This window comes from Pelophylax lessonae (genome assembly GCF_965119305.1).
Source record: "Pelophylax lessonae genome assembly, chromosome: 6".
In the NCBI taxonomy this organism is placed as follows: domain Eukaryota; kingdom Metazoa; phylum Chordata; class Amphibia; order Anura; family Ranidae; genus Pelophylax; species Pelophylax lessonae.
The window spans coordinates 332002248-332017347 of record NC_138773.1 but is presented as its reverse complement, the minus strand read 5'-3'; the positions used below and the strand labels follow the sequence as shown (position 1 = coordinate 332017347).

Sequence of the window (15100 nt, the reverse complement as noted above, 5' to 3'; positions counted from 1 at the left end):
GACACAGGAAGATGGAGGCCACAGGAAAATGGTGGGAAAAGGAAGATGGAGGTGCAGGAAGATAGAGGGCACAGGAATATGGAGGTTACAGGAAGATAGACGGCCAAGGATGATGGAGGGCACAGGAAGATAGAGGGCAGAGGGAGATGGAGGACACAAGATGATAGAGGGCACAGGATGATAGAGGGCACAGGATGATAGAGGGCACAGGATGATAGAGGGCACAGGAAGATGGAGAATACAGAGAGATGGAGGGCACAAGAAGATGGAGGACACAGGATGATGGAGGGCACAGGATGATGGAGGACAGAGGTTGATGGAGGGCACAGGATGATGGAGGGCACAGGATGATAGAGGGCACAGGAAGATGTTGGCACAGTGTCATGGTCTTACCTCCTTGCTGTTCTCCTTCGTTTGACATGTGCTGGCGGCCATCTTGGTTTCTGGGTTTCTTGTAGCCTCCCACCCTGCGGCTCCTCCTTCCCACTGGGAGGAGCTGGATGCCTAGCTCATATATATAGGAGGTCTGTGGCTCAGTTCCCTGCTTGGTCCTCCTGTGTTCACATGCTACTAAGACTGCTGCTACTTCTGGTTCCTGTTCCTGGCTTCGTCTGACTACCCTGTTGGTTCCTGATCCTGGCTTCGTCTGACTACCCTGTTGGTTCCTGATCCTGGCTTCGTCTGACTACCCTGTTGGTTCCTGATCCTGGCTTCGTCTGACTACCCTGCTGGTTCCAGACCCCTGGCTTCGCAAGACTCTGCATCGGTTTCGCCATCCGTTTGGACTTTTGCTTTATAGCTTGTTTTTCAATAAAGCTGTCTTATTTTCACTTATCTGTTGTTGTACGTCTGGTTCATGGTTCCGTGACACTAGGACCAAGCCATGAATTCTGACGGTACAGGGCCATCCTCGCTACCCACGCTGGTTGCCAGACTTGATCAGCAGGATCACCTGTTGGGTCGGGTCGCCGTGGCGTTGCAAACCCTGCTTGAACGCACGGTACCACAGGCCATGAATTCTGACGGTACAGGGCCATCCTCACTACCCACGTTGGTTGCCAGACTTGATCAGCAGGATCACCTGTTGGGTCAGTTCGCCGTGGCGTTGCAATCCCTGCTTGAACGCACGGCTCATTTCGCTCCCGTTGCCGATGGGTCGGTTGTCGCTCCTGGGTCCGCTCCGGTTGTTGCGCCAGAGTCTACCCCGACACCTGTTGTTGCGCCTGCGGTGTTTCGGGGTATGTCCGGTTCTGCCCCCCTTCCACAGCGCTTTGGGGGAGAGCCAACTCAGTGCCGAGGTTTCCTTAACCAGGTGGGCATTTATTTCGAGTTGCTGCCACATGCCTTTCCTACTGAGAGATCAAAGGTGGGCTTCCTGATCTCGCTGCTCTCGGACAAGGCCTTGGCCTGGGCCAGCCCTTTATGGGAGAACAACAATCCGGTGGTTGCCGAGTTTTCCGGTTTTGTTGCTTCTCTTCGGAAGGTATTTGATGTGCCGGCTCGTGCTGCCTCTGCTGCGAAGCTCCTTATGTCCATCAGACAGGGTTCACGATCCGTAGCTGAATACGCCATTGAGTTTCGTACCCTGGCAGCAGAGGTGGGCTGGAATAATGAGGCTCTGGTCGCTGCTTTCTCTCATGGTCTCTCGGATGCCTTGAAGGATGAGGTTGCAGCTAAGGACCTACCAGTGGAGCTCGAGTCCCTTATTTCTTTCCTGATTTTGATTGACACCAGACTCAGGGAGAGACCTTCCTTTAAGGAGAGTCTGCGGAGGCCTCCTAACAGATTGGCGCCTACGTTTGCTGTCCCACCCGTGCCTCCCTCTCCTCCCACGCCTCCTGGGGATGACTTGTCTGGGGGTGAACCCATGCAGCTGGGGTTTGCTCGCCTGTCCGAGGGGGAGAGGGTACTCCGGAGACGCGAGGGCCGATGCATGTACTGTGGTCTTGGTGGGCATTTTCGGTTGGCATGTCCGAACCGTCCGGGGAAACGCTCGCACCTGAGATCCTGTCAGGGGCAGATCTTGGGTGGAGTCTCCTCGTCCCCGGTTTCCCGTGTTGACAAACCACTGATCACTGTTGTCCTCTCCTGGGTCGGGGGCTCGGTGACGACCCAGGCGTTGGTGGACTCTGGTGCTGGTGGTTTGTTCATTGATAGTGTGTTCGCTGCCACCAATTCCATTCCTCTGCAGGCTCGGGGTTCACCTCTGGCTCTTGAGGCGATAGACGGCAGACCCCTTCTGCCGCCACACGTGACTCATGAGACCCTTCCAGTGGGGTTAGCCATTGGTGCCGTTCACAGAGAGTCGGTCTGCTTCCAGGTTATTTCGTCTCCACACTACTCGGTGGTCTTGGGGTACCCCTGGCTCCAGAAGCATAATCCGATTTTCGATTGGAGATCGGCCGAGATCCTCTCGTGGTCACCGCAGTGTGGGGCTAGTTGCATCCATGGGCCTGTCAAGTTGCTGTGTACTTCCTCGGACTCTCTGTTGCCCCCTGAATACGAGGAGTACCGGGATGTATTCGATAAGGTGCGCGCGGTTGCCCTACCTCCGCACCGCCCATACGATTGTGCCATCGAGTTACAATCTGGTGCCGTTCCTCCTCGTGGCAAAGTCTATCCACTGTCGGTAGCAGAGAATGAGGCCATGGAGGAGTACGTGAGGGAGGCGCTTTCACGCGGTCACATTCGCAAATCCTCGTCCCCGGCAGGGGCTGGATTTTTCTTTGTGAAAAAGAAGGGCGGTGAGTTGAGGCCTTGCATCGATTACAGGGGTCTCAATCGCATCACGATCAAGAACGCTTACCCGATACCCTTGATTTCCGAGCTGTTCGACCGTCTTAAAGGGGCTACGGTCTTTACCAAACTCGACCTGAGGGCGGCATATAACCTCGTAAGGATCAAGGCGGGCGATGAGTGGAAGACCGCGTTTAACACCAGGACCGGTCATTATGAATCCTTGGTTATGCCCTTTGGGCTGTGCAATGCGCCCGCAGTCTTTCAGGAATTCATCAACGATGTTTTCCGTGACCTGTTGCAGCAGTGTGTGGTGGTCTATTTGGATGACATCCTGGTATATTCTGAGTCCATGGAGACCCACATTCTGGATGTCAAACGTGTGTTGCAACGGTTACGAGAGAACAAGCTGTTCGGTAAGCTTGAGAAATGCGAATTTCACCGATCCCAGGTAACCTTCTTAGGTTACATCATTTCCGCTGAAGGGTTCTCCATGGATCCTGAGAAGGTTTCGGCTGTCTTACAGTGGCCCCAGCCCAGTGGTCTTCGTTCCCTGCAGCGCTTTTTGGGCTTCGCCAATTATTATCGGAAGTTCATCAGGGACTTTTCCATGCTAGCCAAACCTCTCACGGATCTGACCAGGAAGGGCAGTAATTCCCAGGTCTGGCCGCCCGAGGCCATCCGAGCTTTTGAGGCTCTAAAGTCCGCCTTTGTGTCGGCTCCGATTCTGTCGCATCCCAACCCTGGGTTGCCCTTTGTCCTCGAGGTGGACGCGTCCGAGACGGGAGTAGGCGCCCTTCTGTCTCAGCGTAGAACACCAGAGGGTCCTCTGCTTCCTTGTGGGTTTTACTCCCGGAAACTGTCTTCTGCTGAGTGCAACTACCAGATTGGTGACAGGGAGTTATTGGCCATCGTGCAGGCTCTTAAAGAATGGAGGCACTTGCTCGAGGGTTCGGTGGTTCCGGTCCTCATCCTGACGGACCACAAGAATCTGACCTACCTTTCTGAGGCCAAGAGATTGACACCACGTCAGGCCAGATGGGCTCTGTTCTTGTCACGTTTTAATTACGTGGTCTCCTACCTACCCGGTTCCAAGAACATCAGGGCGGATGCCTTATCACGGCAGTACTCCGACCTGTCCAGGGAGGAGTCGATTCCGACTTCGGTCATACCTCCGAATCAGATCCTGGCCGCCATTCGCACCAGCCTGACCTCTCCTCTGGGTGAGCAGATTTTGGCGGCTCAAGCCGGTGCTCCCTCTGGGAGACCCAACGGCAGATGTTTTGTGCCTGAGGAGTTGCGCACTCGGTTGTTGCGAACCTACCATAACTCCAAGACCGCGGGGCATCCTGGAAAGAATCAGCTGTCCTGGGCTGTTTCACGTCTGTTCTGGTGGCCTTCCCTACGTTCCGACATCGCCGCATATGTAGCGGCATGCTCCGTTTGTGCCCAGAGTAAGTCCCCTCGGCACCTTCCGGTGGGTCTTCTGCAACCCTTAGCCACCGGGGAGCGCCCATGGTCACACCTGGGGATGGATTTCATTGTGGACCTCCCTGCATCCCGAGGCCATACGGTCATTCTCATGATTGTGGATCGGTTTTCCAAAATGTGCCACTGTGTTCCTCTCAAGAAGTTACCCTCTGCACAGGAGTTGGCCACGATTTTTGCCAGGGAGGTCTTCCGGTTGCACGGTTTGCCCAAGGAGATTGTGTCGGATCGGGGGAGTCAGTTTGTGTCCAGGTTCTGGCGCGCCTTTTGCTCCCAGTTGGGGATTCATCTCTCCTTCTCCTCGGCCTACCACCCTCAGTCCAATGGGGCCGCAGAACGATCCAATCAGGCCTTGGAGCAATTCCTTCGTTGCTATGTCTCCGATCACCAAGACAATTGGGTTGACCTCCTGCCTTGGGCTGAGTTTGCCAGGAACACGGCGGTGAACTCTTCCTCTGGGACGTCTCCCTTCTTGGCCAACTATGGGTTCCAACCTGCCGTGTTACCGGAGGTATTCTCTCCCCAGGATATTCCGGCTGTGGAGGATCACCTTTCCGTTCTACGTGCTTCTTGGGTACTGATCCAGAAGTCCCTTGAGGTCTCTGCGCAGCGCCAGAGATTCCAGGCTGATCGCAGACGAGCGCCTGCTCCTTCCTACCAGGCCGGAGACCGTGTATGGTTGTCCACCCGCAACCTCAACCTTCGAGTGCCCACTCCCAAGCTGGCACCTCGCTTTGTTGGTCCCTTCCGAGTGCTTCGCAGGGTAAATCCGGTAGCCTATGCCCTTGCGCTTCCTCCTGGCATGCGGATCTCCAACGTGTTTCATGTCTCCCTGTTGAAGCCACTGGTGTGTAATCGTTTCACTTCCTCGGTTCCTCGGCCTCGTCCGGTCCAAGTGGGCAATCGTGAGGAGTATGAGGTGAGCAATATCCTGGACTCTCGCCTGGTCCGCGGTCGGGTGCAGTTTTTGGTTCATTGGCGTGGTTATGGTCCTGAGGAGCGTTCCTGGGTTCCCTCCGCAGATGTCCATGCTCCTGCCTTGCTCCGAGCCTTCCATGCACGCTTCCCTCAAAAACCGTTCTTTACTCCGCGGAGGAGGGGCCCTTGAGGGGGAGGTACTGTCATGGTCTTACCTCCTTGCTGTTCTCCTTCGTTTGACATGTGCTGGCGGCCATCTTGGTTTCTGGGTTTCTTGTAGCCTCCCACCCTGCGGCTCCTCCTTCCCACTGGGAGGAGCTGGATGCCTAGCTCATATATATAGGAGGTCTGTGGCTCAGTTCCCTGCTTGGTCCTCCTGTGTTCACATGCTACTAAGACTGCTGCTACTTCTGGTTCCTGTTCCTGGCTTCGTCTGACTACCCTGTTGGTTCCTGATCCTGGCTTCGTCTGACTACCCTGTTGGTTCCTGATCCTGGCTTCGTCTGACTACCCTGTTGGTTCCTGATCCTGGCTTCGTCTGACTACCCTGCTGGTTCCAGACCCCTGGCTTCGCAAGACTCTGCATCGGTTTCGCCATCCGTTTGGACTTTTGCTTTATAGCTTGTTTTTCAATAAAGCTGTCTTATTTTCACTTATCTGTTGTTGTACGTCTGGTTCATGGTTCCGTGACACACAGGAATATGAAGAGCACAAGAAGATGGAGGGCACAGGAAGATGGAGGGCACAGGAAGATGGAGGACACAGGAAGATGGAGGACACAGGAAGATGGAGGGCACAGGAAGATGGAGGACACAGGAAGATGGAGGGCACAGGAAGATGTTGGCACATGAAGATGGAGGTCACAGGAAGATGGAGGACACAGGAAGATGTTGGCACATGAAGATGGAGGGCACAGGAAGATGGAGGACACAGGAAGATAGAGGGCACAAGAAGATGGAGGGCACAGGAAGATGGAGGACACAGGAAGAAGGAGGGCACAGGAAGATGTTGGCATATGAAGATGGAGGGCACAGGAAGATGGAGGACACAGGAAGAAGGAGGGCATAGGAAGATGTTGGCATATGAAGATGGAGGGCATAGGAAGATGAAGGACACAGGAAGATGTTGGCATATGAAGATGGAGGGCACAGGAAGATGGAGGACACAGGAAGATGTTGGCACATGAAGATGGAGGGCACAGGAAGATGGAGGACACAGGAAGATAGAGGGCACAAGAAGATGGAGGACACAGGAAGATGGAGGGCACAGGAAGATGGAGGACACAGGAAGATGGAGGGCACAGGAAGATGGAGGACACAGGAAGATGGAGGGCACAGGAAGATGGAGGGCACAGGAAGATGGAGGGCACAGGAAGATGTTGGCACATGAAGATGGAGGGCACAGGAAGATGGAGGACACAGGAAGATGTTGGCACATGAAGATGGAGGGCACATGAAGATGGAGGGCACAGGAAGATGGAGGACACAGGAAGATGTTGGCACATGAAGATGGAGGGCACATGAAGATGGAGGGCACAGGAAGATGGAGGGCACAGGAAGATGGAGGGCACAGGAAGATGTTGGCACATGAAGATGGAGGGCACAGGAAGATGGAGGACACAGGAAGATGTTGGCACATGAAGATGGAGGGCACAGGAAGATGGAGGACACAGGAAGATGTTGGCACATGAAGATGGAGGGCACAGGAAGATGGAGGACACAGGAAGATGGAGGGCATATGAAGATGGAGGGCACAGGAAGATGTTGGCACATGAAGATGGAGGGCACAGGAAGATGGAGAGCACGGGGAGATGGAATGCACAGGATGATGGAGAGTACAGGAAGATGGAGGGCACAGGAAGATGTTGGCACAGGAAGATGGAGGGCACAGGAAGATGGAGAGCACAGTAAGATGGAGAGTACAGGAAGATGGAGGGCACAGGAAGATGTTGGCACAGGAAGATGTTGGCACATGAAGATGGAGGGCACAGGAAGATGGAGGGCACGGGGAGATGGAATGCACAGGATGATGGAGAGTACGGGAAGATGGAGGGCACAGGAAGATGGAGGACACAGGAAGATGTTGGCACATGAAGATGGAGGGCACAGGAAGATGGAGGACACAGGAAGATGGAGAGCACGGGGAGAGGGAATGCACAGGATGATGGAGAGTACGGGAAGATGGAGGGCACAGGAAGATGTTGGCACATGAAGATGGAGGGCACAGGAAGATGGAGAGCACGGGGAGAGGGAATGCACAGGATGATGGAGAGTACGGGAAGATGGAGGGCACAGGAAGATGGAGAGCACAGTAAGATGGAGGGCACAGGAAGATGGAGGGCACGGGGAGATGGAATGCACAGGATGATGGAGAGTACAGGAAGATGGAGGGTACATAGTGGTGATTTGATCAGAATGAATATTATAATGCTTCCATTAATTGATGTACAGAGGGTGAATCTCCTCCAATGTTGAGTTTTCTTTGTCTCTGGGAAGAGAAATCTTTCCTCTGAGCTCCAAACATTTTTGATACAATTGTAGCGCCCTCCTAGTGAGGGTAAAGGCATTGGGTTGCTTTCCTGCTTATCAGGGAGCAGGATTTCTAGTTAGGTCTGTTACATGTGTCCACTGTCCAGATGTGATTCACTTGGTCTGAGGGAGTGTCCCCACTGTATCCAATGGGGAGGCCTGTTGGACAGTGGAGGAAACCCAGCCAGTGACACACAGGCTTTTGTGGAATTTCCGGTGGGAGGGCACAACAGTGGTGCATGCTGGGATTGACCATAAAAGCCAGAGACATGTGACAGGGCGTCTTTGGCGGGAAACTGAGTCCCAGGAGGAGGGTGATGGCTGTCTCTCCTCCTGTCCGGTTGGAAGGTGGTCACAGGAGGTCGGTCTAATGGACCGGAGTTTGGAGCTGAGCTGTGAGGTCCAGGAGAAACTGATGGTGGAGCAGTGGCAGAGGTCCCTGTGAAGTACAGTGTCCGTGAGTACCAGGAAGCTTGCCAGGGGTCTGCCCAGGAAAGGAACCACTCCGGGAAAGTCAGTGGACAAGGATCAGCACACACAGTGAGTCAGAAAGGGGGCGCCAAGTAAGACCCTGAAGAGAAGCTAAAGTACAGATCATCTTCACCTCAGAGGCAAAGTGAGCATCCTCTGCAGATAGTTGTCCTCAAGTTGTGCATAGTTACTAGGAGTATCCCACTCATCCCTTCTCCCATCCCACTCATCCCTTCCCCCATCCCACTCATCCCTTCCCATCCCACTCATCCCTTCCCCCATCCCACTCATCCCTTCTCCCATCCCACTCATCCCTTCCCATCCCACTCATCCCTTCCCCCATCCCACTCATCCCTTCTCCCATCCCACTCATCCCTTCTCCCATCCCACTCATCCCTTCTCCCATCCCACTCATCCCTTCCCCCATCCCACTCATCCCTTCTCCCATCCCACTCATCCCTTCCCATCCCACTCATCCCTTCCCCCATCCCACTCATCCCTTCTCCCATCCCACTCATCCCTTCTGCCATCCCACTCATCCCTTCTCCCATCCCACTCATCCCTTCTCCCATCCCACTCATCCCTTCCCCCATCCCACTCATCCCTTCTCCCATCCCACTCATCCCTTCCCATCCCACTCATCCCTTCCCCCATCCCACTCATCCCTTCTGCCATCCCACTCATCCCTTCTCCCATCCCACTCATCCCTTCTCCCATCCCACTCATCCCTTCCCATCCCACTCATCCCTTCCCCCATCCCACTCATCCCTTCTCCCATCCCACTCATCCCTTCTGCCATCCCACTCATCCCTTCCCCCATCCCACTCATCCCTTCTCCCATCCCACTCATCCCTTCTGCCATCCCACTCATCCCTTCTCCCATCCCACTCATCCCTTCTCCCATCCCACTCATCCCTTCCCCCATCCCACTCATCCCTTCTCCCATCCCACTCATCCCTTCTCCAATCCCACTCATTCCTTCTCCCATCCCACTCATCCCTTCCCCCATCCCACTCATCACTTCTCCCATCCCGCTATAAAATAAAAACACAAAAAAACAAATCCCCTGGACTGTTCATTGACTGAGCCAAGTGTAAAGTGAGGAATATTTTACAGACTGTTGCTATGGGTAACCCAGGGGAATCAGCTTTAAGCAGCTCCTACCAGGGCAGTGCTACACTTGGGGGCTCGTCCGGGATTTTGCCCTGGGTTGCCAGAACGGTTGCTAAAGGCAACGGCCGAAGAAATTTTGTGAAAATGCCATTTTTCTCTCAGGAACTGTGTTCTAATGCTCAAGACAAGCGTGAGGCCGGCTCCATGGGAGATAGGGAGAGTGGGATAAAGAATAAAATGCACAGTGATGGTTGCCAGCGGCAACAGAAGAATTTTTGCCAGGATTACAAAGTGTTTGCTCAAATGATGTGCTGGAGACCAGGAGGAATGTATTTTACTATAAAAATGGACTGTGTCTGCTTAACAATAAACAGTGCAAGTGTGGACGGAGAAAATGGCGGCCTAGGGCACGTGGATTGGTGTGCCAAGGGCCGTGCGTGTGCCAGAGCTGTACAGGAAAATGTTGACCAAGCATACAATGACAGCGGGCCATTCTTAGCTCCTACGGGGGCAGTGCTATACAATGGAAATCATAGAATGTTCTACAGAAGTCACTCTGAGAGATCTAGGAAGCAGAATCTCCACCCAACAGGAAGTGAAAATGTCCACAATTGTTTCTAGAGAGCGGCAATTCACATTTACAACTCATCATCATATGACCCCTCTATGACCATCATCTGACCTTATATGACCATCATATGACCCCTATATGACCATCATATGACCCCTATATGACCCCTATATGACCATCATATGACCCCTATATGACCATCATATGACCTTATATGACCATCATATGACCTTTTATGACCATCATATGACCCCTATATGGCCATCATATGACCTTATATGACCATCATATGACCACTATAAGACCATCATCTGATGATCCTTAGATGATCATCATATGACCATTACATGACCCTTATGTGACCATTATATGACCCTTACATAGCCATCATATGACCTTTATATGACCCTTATATGACCATCATATGACCCTTACATAGCCATCATTTAACCTTTATATGACCATCATTTGACCCTTATATGACCATCATATGACCCTTACATAGCCATCATTTGACCTTTATATGACCATCATATGACCCTTACATAGCCATCATATGACCTTTATAGGATCATCATATGACCCTTACATAGCCATCATATGACCTTTATATGACCATCATATGACCCTTACATAGCCATCATATGACCTTTATATGACCATCATATGACCCTTAGAGTAAGCTGCTCTGTGTCTGGACGTTGTGGTGTGTCGGTGACAGGAACACTTCGACAATTACATTCATCTCTCATACATGTTTCCTTCTTTCTGTAGATGTAAATTCGAGAGGAAAACCCAAAGGGAACTGGCGGCACATTTGCATGTGTGTCTACCTCCTTCTCCTGACGTGTGGATTGGTGTATTTGGCTTATAGAGGTAAGGATCTCAGAGGACCAGTCATGGTTGGGCTCAGGCAAACATTGAAATATATTCTACTTAATGACTAGAAAAGATTTCACTTCCTTATATTTAGCTGAACTTTGCTGAGAGTCAGAGGTGGGAGGTTGCCGGAGTTCTCACATTGAGTTCATTTCAGGTGACCCTGTCAGTGTAAGCTGCATGAGTATGTCACCTGTAATAGAAGAGGCCGTGTACTCACCTGTCTGGTGACCCTATCAGTGTAAGCTGCATGAGTATGTCCGGTAATAGAAGAGGCCGTGTACTCACCTTTCTGGTGACCCTATCAGTGTAAGCTGCATGAGTATGTCACCTGTAATAGAAGAGGCAGTGTACTCACCTGTCTGGTGGCCCTATCAGTGTAAGCTGCATGAGTATGTCTGGTAATAGAAGAGGCAGTGTACTCACCTTTCTGGTGGCCCTATCAGTGTAAGCTGCATGAGTATGTCAGGTAATAGAAGAGGCCGTGTACTCACCTGTCTGGTGACCCTATCAGTGTAAGCTGCATGAGTATGTCCGGTAATAGAAGAGGCCGTGTACTCACCTTTCTGGTGACCCTATCAGTGTAAGCTGCATGAGTATGTCAGGTAATAGAAGAGGCCGTGTACTCACCTGTCTGGTGACCCTATCAGTGTAAGCTGCATGAGTATGTCAGGTAATAGAAGAGGCCGTGTACTCACCTTTCTGGTGGCCCTATCAGTGTAAGCTGCATGAGTATGTCAGGTAATAGAAGAGGCCGTGTACTCACCTGTCTGGTGACCCTATCAGTGTAAGCTGCATGAGTATGTCAGGTAATAGAAGAGGCCGTGTACTCACCTTTCTGGTGGCCCTATCAGTGTAAGCTGCATGAGTATGTCACCGGTAATAGAAGAGGCCATGTACTCACCTTTCTGGTGGCAATATCAGTGTAAGCTGCATGAGTATGTCACCGGTAATAGAAGAGGCCGTGTACTCACCTTTCTGGTGGCCCTATCAGTGTAAGCTGCATGAGTATGTCAGGTAATAGAAGAGGCCGTGTACTCACCTGTCTGGTGGCCCTATCAGTGTAAGCTGCATGAGCATGTCAGGTAATAGAAGAGGCCGTGTACTCACCTTTCTGGTGGCCCTATCAGTGTAAGCTGCATGAGTATGTCAGGTAATAGAAGAGGCCGTGTACTCACCTTTCTGGTGACCCTATCAGTGTAAGCTGCATGAGTATGTCACCTGTAATAGAAGAGGCCGTGTACTCACCTTTCTGGTGGCCCTGTTGTTGAATGTCACTGTTAGTGTCCAATGCCTGTATGTGATATATGAGGGAAGAACTACACCATGTAGAGGAGGAAGAAGATCCTCAACCCACCCAACCAGCTGAAAACCTGCAGTGGGTGGAAGCAGAAAAGAGGCGGGGCTCCAACAAATGGGCTGCAGGAAAGGTAAGTAGATTGCCTCTTCTCTTTTAGGCTTCTTCTTTATTTTCACCTGGTGATCCTGCCATCAATACCCTTCCTGTCCTAGGGTGACAACGCTCATTGTATAGTATCCATTGAGGAGCAGCGTTGTCACCCTAGAACAGGACTATGGAACTCTCCCACTCTGCCTATAACATCTGGGGAAGATGGGTGAGAACAATGTGACCGATAACAGTCAGCACAGGCAGAGAGCACAGGAAGTTATCAGCTCACAGGATTTCTGGCAGGATCAACAGCTACTTTTTGAACTTCTCAAACACATAGAATAAAACACTTCCAATCGTATATATTCAGCAGCAGGGCTTTTTTTATCAGGAAGAACCCGGGGGAATGCAGTCCCGGCACTGAATGTATGTTATGGCAAGGGTGATGGGTGTGCTGGAGGGTCTATTGATACTGCTGGGGGATTTATTGTCGCTGGGGGGTCTATTGTTGCAGTTAGACTATTGTTACTGCAGAGGTCTATTGTTGCTGGCAGGAGATCTATTGTTGCTTGGGGGTCCTAAACTCCACACAAATTACTCAGCACGACAAATTCATACTTGGTTCTGTATTTTCTAAAAGGGACAGTGCTGGAAGGTAGGTAGGGCGTGCAACCAAGGAACGATTTTTGGAGGTAGGTAGGGGGTTGAACCAAGGGATGGTGCTCGATGTGGGTAGGGGGTTGAACCAAAGACCAGTGTTTGGAGGTGGGTAGAGGGTGGAACCAAAGAACAGTGCTTGTAGGTGGGTAGGAGGTGGAACCAAGGAACAATGCTCCGAGGTGGGTAGGGGGTCAAACCAAGGGATGGTGTTAAGGGGGGGGGGGGTGGGGGTGGAACCAAGGGATAGTGCGCGGAGACCGGTAGGGGGTGGAACCAAGGAACAATGCTCGGAGGAGGGTAGGGGGTTGGAACAAGGGATGGTGCTCAGAGGTGGGTAGGAGGTGGAACCAAGGAACAATGCTCGGAGGTGGGTAGGGGGTCAAACCAAGGGATGGTGTTCAGGGGGGGGGGGCGGGGGTCGAACTAAGGGATGGTGCGCGGAGACAGATAGGGAGGTGGAACCAAGGAACAATGCTCGGAGGTGGATAGGGATTGGAACCAGGGGACAGTGATTGGAGGTGGGTGCAGGAGGTGGAACCAAGGGTTGGTAGTCAGAGGTGGGTAGGGGGTGGAACCAAGGGTTGGTAGTCAGAGGTGGAGTCAAACTAAGGGATGGTGCTCAGAGGTGGGTAGTGGGTGGAACCAAAGGAACGGTGCTCCGAGGCGGGTAGGGGATGGAACCAAGGAATGATGCTCAGAGGTGGGTAGGGGATGGAACCAAGGAATGATGCTCAGAGGTGGGTAGGGGGCAGAGAGCAGAGAGAGTATTGTCTGAAAAAATAGCCCTGTCCAACAGACCAAAAGGGTGCAAATAAGAAATGTTCATTCTTGGGGTTTACATAGACTTTGATTAATAGAATGTTCACTGCAGTCACCCAATCGCTGATAATGACTCACTGAGCGAAGTAAACATTTTCTACTTCTTTAGCAAATGAACCCAAATGTATTCCAGCTTCAGAGTGTGCATAACAGTTTCCTGTATTCATGAAATATATTTTAGTTGATCACATGATCTCAGGACTCTTTTCCCAATCTTCTCTCTGGATCAGATGTGAGTCTACGCAGCGAGCTGGTGGCCTGTAACTTGCAATGTTTGCACACACCGGTCGGTAGTGATATGATGGCGGGAGGAAGAGATGAGACCCTCTGGGATACCAGGACAGAGGAAGCCATAGCTACAAAGAAAGCCTCATCCCTCTCATCAGGGCCACGAGGGGTCAGACCAACGCTGAGCGACCTGGAGGAGGAAATCCGACTTATCCAAGTCCAGAACATGGATCTCAACCTGAGAATCAACAACATCACCCTGAGCCCAGGTACAGTGCTTTGTCCCATCCCTGACACTCCCGCCACCAGGCCAGCATGGGAATATAGAGAGAAATAAATGCATGCATTGAATTGAAGACAATGGGGGAGGTGGTATTACGTAGCTTATACAGCCAGAGGCTCTAATAGGCTTCAGAAAAGGGTGGGCCCGGGGCGCAGTGCACTGCGCCCTAACCCACCCATTTGTGTGTCAATAGCGAATGAAAATTCGCTATTGTCACACGGATTCTCCTCCTGGCCAATCAGAAAGCGGGTCCGATACCCGTTTCCTCATTGGCCGAAAGGTAAACTCATGCCATTGGCCAAGGAGGAGGAGGAGAAGGAGGAGGCGGGAGGACTCGAGGAGACGCGGGGAGATGCGGGGGACTGAGGAGAAGCCGCCGCTGCAAATCAGCTAAGTGCACTGGTCACTCTGCATTGAAGGGGGCACACTGGTCACTCTGCATTGAAGGGGGCACGCTGGTCACTCTGCATTGAAGGGGTCACGATGGTCTCTCTGCATTGAAGGGGGCACGATGGTCTCTCTGCATTGAAGGGGGCACGATGGTCTCTCTGCATTGAAGGGGGCACGATGGTCACTCTGCATTGAAGGGGACACGCTGGTCACTGCATTGAAGGGGGCACGATGGTCACTCTGCATTGAAGGGGGCACAATGGTCACTCTGCATTGAAGGGGGCACGATGGTCACTCTGCATTGAAGGGGGTACGATGGTCGCTCTGCATTGAAGGGGCACCCTGGTCACTCTGCATTGAAGGGGGCACACTGGTCACTCTGCATTGAAGGGGGCACGATGGTCACTCTGCATTGAAGGGGGCACGAGGGTCACTCTGCATTGAAGGAGGCACGATGGTCTCTCTGCATTGAAGGGGGCACACTGGTCACCCTGCATTGAAGGGGGCACGCTGGTCACTCTGCATTGAAGGGGGCATGATGGTCACTCTGCATTGAAGGGGGCACGAGGGTCACTCTGCATTGAAGGGGGCACGATGGTCTCTCTGCATTGAAGGGGGCACAATGG

At 52.3% G+C, this 15100-nt stretch overlaps 1 protein-coding gene across 1 annotated transcript in view; it reads left to right on the top strand.

Annotated features, from left to right (window-relative positions):
• Positions 1-15100, top strand: part of MARCO (macrophage receptor with collagenous structure) — a gene marked incomplete at its 5' end in the record, with an annotated part of 43304 nt that overhangs the window by 13319 nt on the left and 14885 nt on the right. Inside the window, 2 exons of the mRNA XM_082261968.1 lie at positions 10600-10701; positions 13804-14070. Coding sequence (XP_082118094.1) covers positions 10600-10701; positions 13804-14070 — 369 coding nt within the window. The remainder of the gene's footprint in view (positions 1-10599; positions 10702-13803; positions 14071-15100) is intronic.